Source organism: Chinchilla lanigera, unplaced genomic scaffold, assembly GCF_000276665.1.
Source record: "Chinchilla lanigera isolate Chin_1 unplaced genomic scaffold, ChiLan1.0 scaffold00033, whole genome shotgun sequence".
In the NCBI taxonomy this organism is placed as follows: domain Eukaryota; kingdom Metazoa; phylum Chordata; class Mammalia; order Rodentia; family Chinchillidae; genus Chinchilla; species Chinchilla lanigera.
This window is the reverse complement of record NW_004955434.1, coordinates 8,790,685-8,796,637: the sequence shown is the minus strand read 5'-3', so window position 1 is coordinate 8,796,637 and position 5,953 is coordinate 8,790,685. Positions and strand designations below refer to the sequence as shown.

The window sequence follows — 5,953 nt, the reverse complement described above, 5'->3', positions numbered from 1 at the left end:
CCTTGCGCTTGCCAGGCAGGCGCTTTTGCCGCTGAGCTAAATCCCCAGCCCCCAAAGATCATGTCTTAATAACTCAGACTTATGTGATCTGATCTGATCTAAGGAAAATCACCTTGACAGTAGTCTCAACTCTCAATTGTTACATATAGGTCCATATTCTAGTCTCTGGAACCCGTGAATAGCATCCTATATGGCAAAAGAAAGACTATTACCTTATATGGCAACATGTGATTTCCTTAAGGATCTCCAGAGAGGATTATCAGAGTGGGCTGTAAATGCCCCAAAACCCAGAGCTAGAGAGGGATCACAAACACAGGGGCAAGTGACAAGATGGCAAGACACGGCCACCTCACCTGGACAACCGCCGAAGGGTGCAGAAGTTACTTCCCTGTAGTGGTCCCCGTGGAAATGTGACCCTGCCAGATTCCCAACTTCTGGCCTCCAGAACTGGGCGAAAATGAAATTCTGTTGTTTTTAAGCCATACAACTTGTGGTAACTTGTCATAGCCACCACAGAATATGAACACAACCCTTAGTCCTTCATGAAGACCAATCCACCGATGAGTGCCACGCCTCCTTGATCTAATCACCTCCAAAACCTCCACTTATGAGTGCGTGAGGCTTTGAGGGAACATCTAGATATAAGCCATAAGAGATGATTTCCAAAACTGCTTCAGAAAGTGGCAAGAACGATGAGATGTGTGTCAAAATGAGGATGAGTATTTTGAAGGTATTTAATGGCTCTGTCTTCTACTGTAATAATTTTTTAAAAATTTAAACATTTCACTGTATTTTTTCAATGTGTGATACAATTATAATCATTCGGTAGGTCTCAGATCTAAAGCAACCCCACAGAGCACAGCAACATGTTAAGGTTAAACACTGTATACATTCCTTCCTCTCTACCTGGCCATCCACTTCCAAAACAAAGCAGACAGCAAATCTGAGTGCCATGACCTGCACCCAATAATATCAGAAAGCGCAGCATTCACTAAAGAACTTCCCTCCTTGAGCTAAAACCGTTTTTTTTTTTTTTTCAGTACATGTATGTAGTACATAATGTTTATATTCCTTGTGTGTGGATGGTACAGGTACACGACACATCTTAATTCCTTTTTTCATCCCCTTTCCCTCCCCTCACTTTCCTCTCCCTCCATTTCTTGATCCCCTTCCCCTTAGAGAACAATCTATCTATCCCTACTTTCTATTATCTACCTTTCATTTTGCTCTTTATTTTCACTCTGGTTTCTCACGGAGACTGATTTAGATTCTGTTATGATTAAGGTCTCTGATGGAACACTTACCAGCTGTAAGGAACAAGGGGAGATGTTTCCGAGATGTCAACATGCCAAAGTAGCTCCTAAGAGCAATGTCAACATGCACACTGTGTAAATAAAACAATAATCTTCATAGTTCCATGACCCCCAGAAGTAATTTTTGTTTTGTTTTACTTTGCTTTATTTTAATTTTTAAAATTTTTGTTAGTAATGTTTGTAGTACTTAATGATGGAGGGGAGTCAGTACAGGTACACAACACATCTTAATCTATTTTACTTCCTCTTCCTCTCTCCTCCATTTGTCCCCTTTCCATTTGAAAAGTCACTGTATAATTTGATCCTCCCTTGCGTGTGTGGAGCATCCTGACTTGTCTGCTAAAGAGCAAGGGAGTGAGAAACGGAGACAGTAGGATGAGATGAAATAGATTAAGATGTGCACACACAATGTGGTGGGCCAAGTCCAAGATCCAGGCAAGGGGAATGGTGGTCAGCAAGCTAAGCAGCCTGCAGTGGGAGTGGGAGGTACAGGATTGGCAAGGGATGTCCAGCAATCTAACCATCAGCGTGTAGTGGGATCTGGGCTAGTGGAGAAGGCGGTGGTGATTTCTCACTGGATAAGGAGTCCCAGAAGGAGCACCATCTTGGAAAAGAACGCGGTGTATTCCATTGTGGACATGCAGAGGAGACTTCAGGGTATTTGGTGCCCAGCACACCTTTGTTGGATACTGAATAATGAAAGTGTTGGTTCCTGCAGGTATGATCCTAAATGCTGCTGGGCCAGAGATAGGGAAGATGGGGCTGGGCCTGGAACCACAGCTTGGGCTGCTTACCTGGCCCATCCTCAGGGGCCTCACGGACTGACACAGAAGCCAACAGAAGGAAAAAGCAGGCACCAAGTCTCAAATGAACACTGCCAGGTATACACATCAGAGCCCCAGGGAAAGAGACACAAGCTGAGCCTGTACTACTAAGAACATGAAAGACTTTTTCAGGTGCTAGATAATGGAATTGGACACTATCAGTGATTGCTTCTTTCACACTTCAAAGGAAATTATTTCAAGTGACGAAGCATCCCAGCTCCACTGCATAAACAGTACCTACTGCCTTTGTCTGAAGATTCCTAAACCTGAAATCACAGGTTTTTAAAATGACTGAAACAACATATAAGCAAACTAAAGAAGAAAGTGAGGCTGTCAGTTGTGAGTAGGGTGAGGACACACGTCACTCCCCGGCACTGCACTGTAAGATCATTATTGGTAATTTGAGGCAGAATTCCCACACTCAGAAATTCCGCTTGAACAGAAGCCCCACTTAGAGCCCAAATGTCTTCCCAGTGAACAAAACAAAACAGCAACAAAAAACACTTCTTCCCCTTTAACAGAATTTCTGCCATTAAATGATTAATTCTTTCCATTTCAATTATAAAAAGAACATTTCAGAGGCTGTGTTGGCTTAGACAGAATATGTCACCAAAACGCTTGGATGACCCTGGGCTCTAAATCACAGACTGGACACAAAGCAGAGGAGATACAGCAGCAGACTTTATTTCATAAAATAATTTTCTCATAATCAGATGAGTCAGGTTTATTTTAAAATAACACTTACTGGGCACTTATGCCAACCACAGAATTACGCATGTTCACAGTATCTTAACCAACCCTAATAACAAATATTCCCATTTTCCAGGTGAGGGTTCCGGAGAATAAACCGTTTGTCTAGAACAGTAGAGCCTGGGAGTGCCAGAATTCAAGTCTAGGGCCCCAACTCCAGCTTTGCGCTCATTCTACTATACCGCAGAGACAGGGAACACCTGGAAGACTTACAAGGAAATCAGTAAAAATGATCCTTACAGTATTTTAGGAACAACTTCTTTTGTGAAAACCCAAGCTATTATTTTTAGGATCATGTAGGGCTTCACAGAAATTAACAATGAGGGCAATTTAACTACTTAATCCCTTTACTTGTGAATAAGAATTTGGTTAAATATTTAGCTCATAGCATCTTCTGGTCCATGAGAAAAGTCCGCTTGCATTTTCCCCTCATATGCTGTATCTTGGAAAATCAGAGACGTTAGGCAGGATCGCAAAAATAGATCTCTGCCCTTCATTTCAATGACTGAAATATTTTACAGTCAGAGCTTCTGAATTACAGCAGAGACCAAAGATTTCAATGGCTGTGATCAGAAGATGACATTTGGCCAGAGAACTTAATAAATTTAACAGTTTTTTCTTCTTTTTTTTGCGGGGGCGGTGTTTCTGGTACTGGGAACTGAACTCATGACCTTGCGCCTGCCAGGCAGGTGCTGTGCCACTGAGCTAAATTCCCAGCCCAGTTTTTTCTTCTTTAGGATCCACATGCTGGAAAATCCAGAAAGGAGGCTGCACGTGAGCCTTTGCAATTTTCCTGCATCAATGAAGGCAGTTATAAAATAATCCCTTACTACAATGACTTAGTGGGGTATTATAAATACGCAGTGCCAGTACAAGCTGCAGTTTCACTGCTTGTTAAACAAGTGGGCCAGTGCAGACGACGCAAAAGGGCTATGATTCCTTTTGCTCAGGCCCAGAGCGTGTCAAGAAAAAAGGAAAAGTGGGGTCTGGGATGGGCGTCCTGGGAGTGGTCTAAACTTAAGACTCAGTCTAGAAGCAGACACACACACTGAGAGCCTGCCCTGTGTTGTGGTCCGTAGAAACAAAGGTGGGGCAGCACTTCAGCCAGGCACTACCAAGTTTCAAATGGAGGATTTCCTGTATGGAGAAAATCAATCAAACAAACAAGCAAGCAAACAAACAAAAGAACCCCAAATGGAGTCAGGCTCCTGGAGCTCACCAAGGCACACCTGAGACCAAAGACCACCAAACCAACATGAAGTCCCTCTTGATCTTGAAGATGTATTTCTGTAAGTGGTTCCAAATGCCAGGGAGCAGCTGCTCAAAGTCTTTTCCAAACCAACCTCTAATGACTGGGTACAATATCCGCTGATGCCCAGAACTTAGTCAACAGGTGAGTATCTCTGAAGAGCCCAGGGTTGAAAAGTCAGGACCAGTGCGTTACCATAGGGAACTGGGAGGGACACACATGCCTAAGGTCATCCCTCAGAAGTCTGGACACACGGATTTAATAATTAATACTGGACTTATCACTTGGAAGACAAACAGGGTCATTGCTTCTTTGGGATGAAAGGAGATCAAATCACTCTTTGTAGGCTGTGCTATTTATATGTGGTGGGACAGGACAAACCTTCCCCAAAAATGCCCCAATGCACTTGGCACTTTCTCAGAGGGGTAAGTCAATACTTGCTTCTCCATTTTCCTCCCACAAGAATGTCCTCTGCTAAGGCAATTGCGGGGTGTTATTTATTTACTAGAAACCTGACTTTCCTTTGCATAAAGTTCTGGAGGAGTCAATCAGACCACAAGGATCCCATTAACTTTCAAATAGCTTTTTTTTTGGTGGGGAGGGCACTGCGAGGAGGGCAGGCAATGCCAAATATTTACCAATTCAGAAGCTGCAGCTGGAAAGGAAAGTGCAGGAGGTCAGGAGGGGGCCAGGCTGTCCCCCCACCCGCCTTTCCAGCTGCAGTTTGGAAACCGAGGTGGCGCCTGCCAGGGAATCTACTTTCCCCAGAGGGTGCACCCGCCTTCATCCCCTGGGTGTCCCCACCTGTGCTGACTCTTAGGACAAGGAGACAGAAATGGCTCCAACTCCAAAGAAGCGCATCCCAGAGCTCAATTTAGAGAACAGGTAACCTTGGCGGAAATTCAAAATCTAACTATGAATAACTCATACCTCTGAGCAATGGCTCAGACATCACCTAATCCAGCGATCTGTCAGGAGTGAACCACTTAAACACACCCTTGTTTAAAAACAAGTAAAAATGGCTTACAATTATTTTTAATAGAGGAACACGTGGAAAGCAAGGTAGCTGAGGAAAGGGAGCGGGAGCGCTGCGTTCTCTTCCCTTTCGACCTCCCGCGGGCCGCAACTGCACATCCCTGATTTCCAGCAGGAATCTGGAAAGCAGCAGGCGCTCGCCGCGCGGGAAGGCAACATTTTTCCACCCTGGGCGAGGGGCGGCAGCATTCCCGGGCTTCCTCGGCTGAGGGGGCTCAGCCATCCCGGAGGCCAAGGCTCCTGCCCGGTGACTGCAATTCATACCACTTTCTGAACCGTGGTTCAGGGGCAAAAGGGGGATGAGGGAACAGGTAGCGCTGAATAAAAAAATTAAACCGTTTGGTTCCAAAGGGTCACCTCCGAGAGAGCGCCTTGGTTCCTTTCCCAGCTCCCAAGCCTCCTGGATCGTGCGGGAAGCGAGCACATGGGAGTCCCCAGCTTTGTTCCCGGCGCACAGAGATCCGCTTGCAAGGGAAACCCCCCGCGTGCGCTCCGAGGCCACAGCCGAGGTGCGCAGCGCCGTGCCCACCCTCGCACCCGCATGCCCCGCACGCGGCCTGGGCGCTGCGCGCGCGTCAGTGAGCGAGCGAGTGTGCGCGCACCGCCGCCCGCAGCGCGGCTCACCTAGCACCACCGCGGCCACGGTGGAGAGCAGCAGCCAGTTGTTCCTCGCGAAGCGCTTCCAGTCGAAACCCTTCCTCGCCGGCTTCCCCATGCTGGCTGGCGGGTCGGAGCGCGGCCGCGGTGCAGTGGCGGGGCTCGGGCGTGCGCGCGTGGGCCGG

At 46.6% G+C, this 5,953-nt stretch overlaps 1 protein-coding gene across 1 annotated transcript in view; it reads right to left on the bottom strand.

Moving 5' to 3' along the window:
* Slc1a1 (solute carrier family 1 (neuronal/epithelial high affinity glutamate transporter, system Xag), member 1) overlaps positions 1 to 5,953 on the bottom strand; it is a gene marked incomplete at its 5' end in the record, with an annotated part of 89,073 nt that extends 83,120 nt beyond the window's left edge. Inside the window, 1 exon segment of the mRNA XM_005388636.2 lies at positions 5,796 to 5,953. Within this exon segment, the coding sequence (XP_005388693.1) occupies positions 5,796 to 5,886 (91 nt within the window).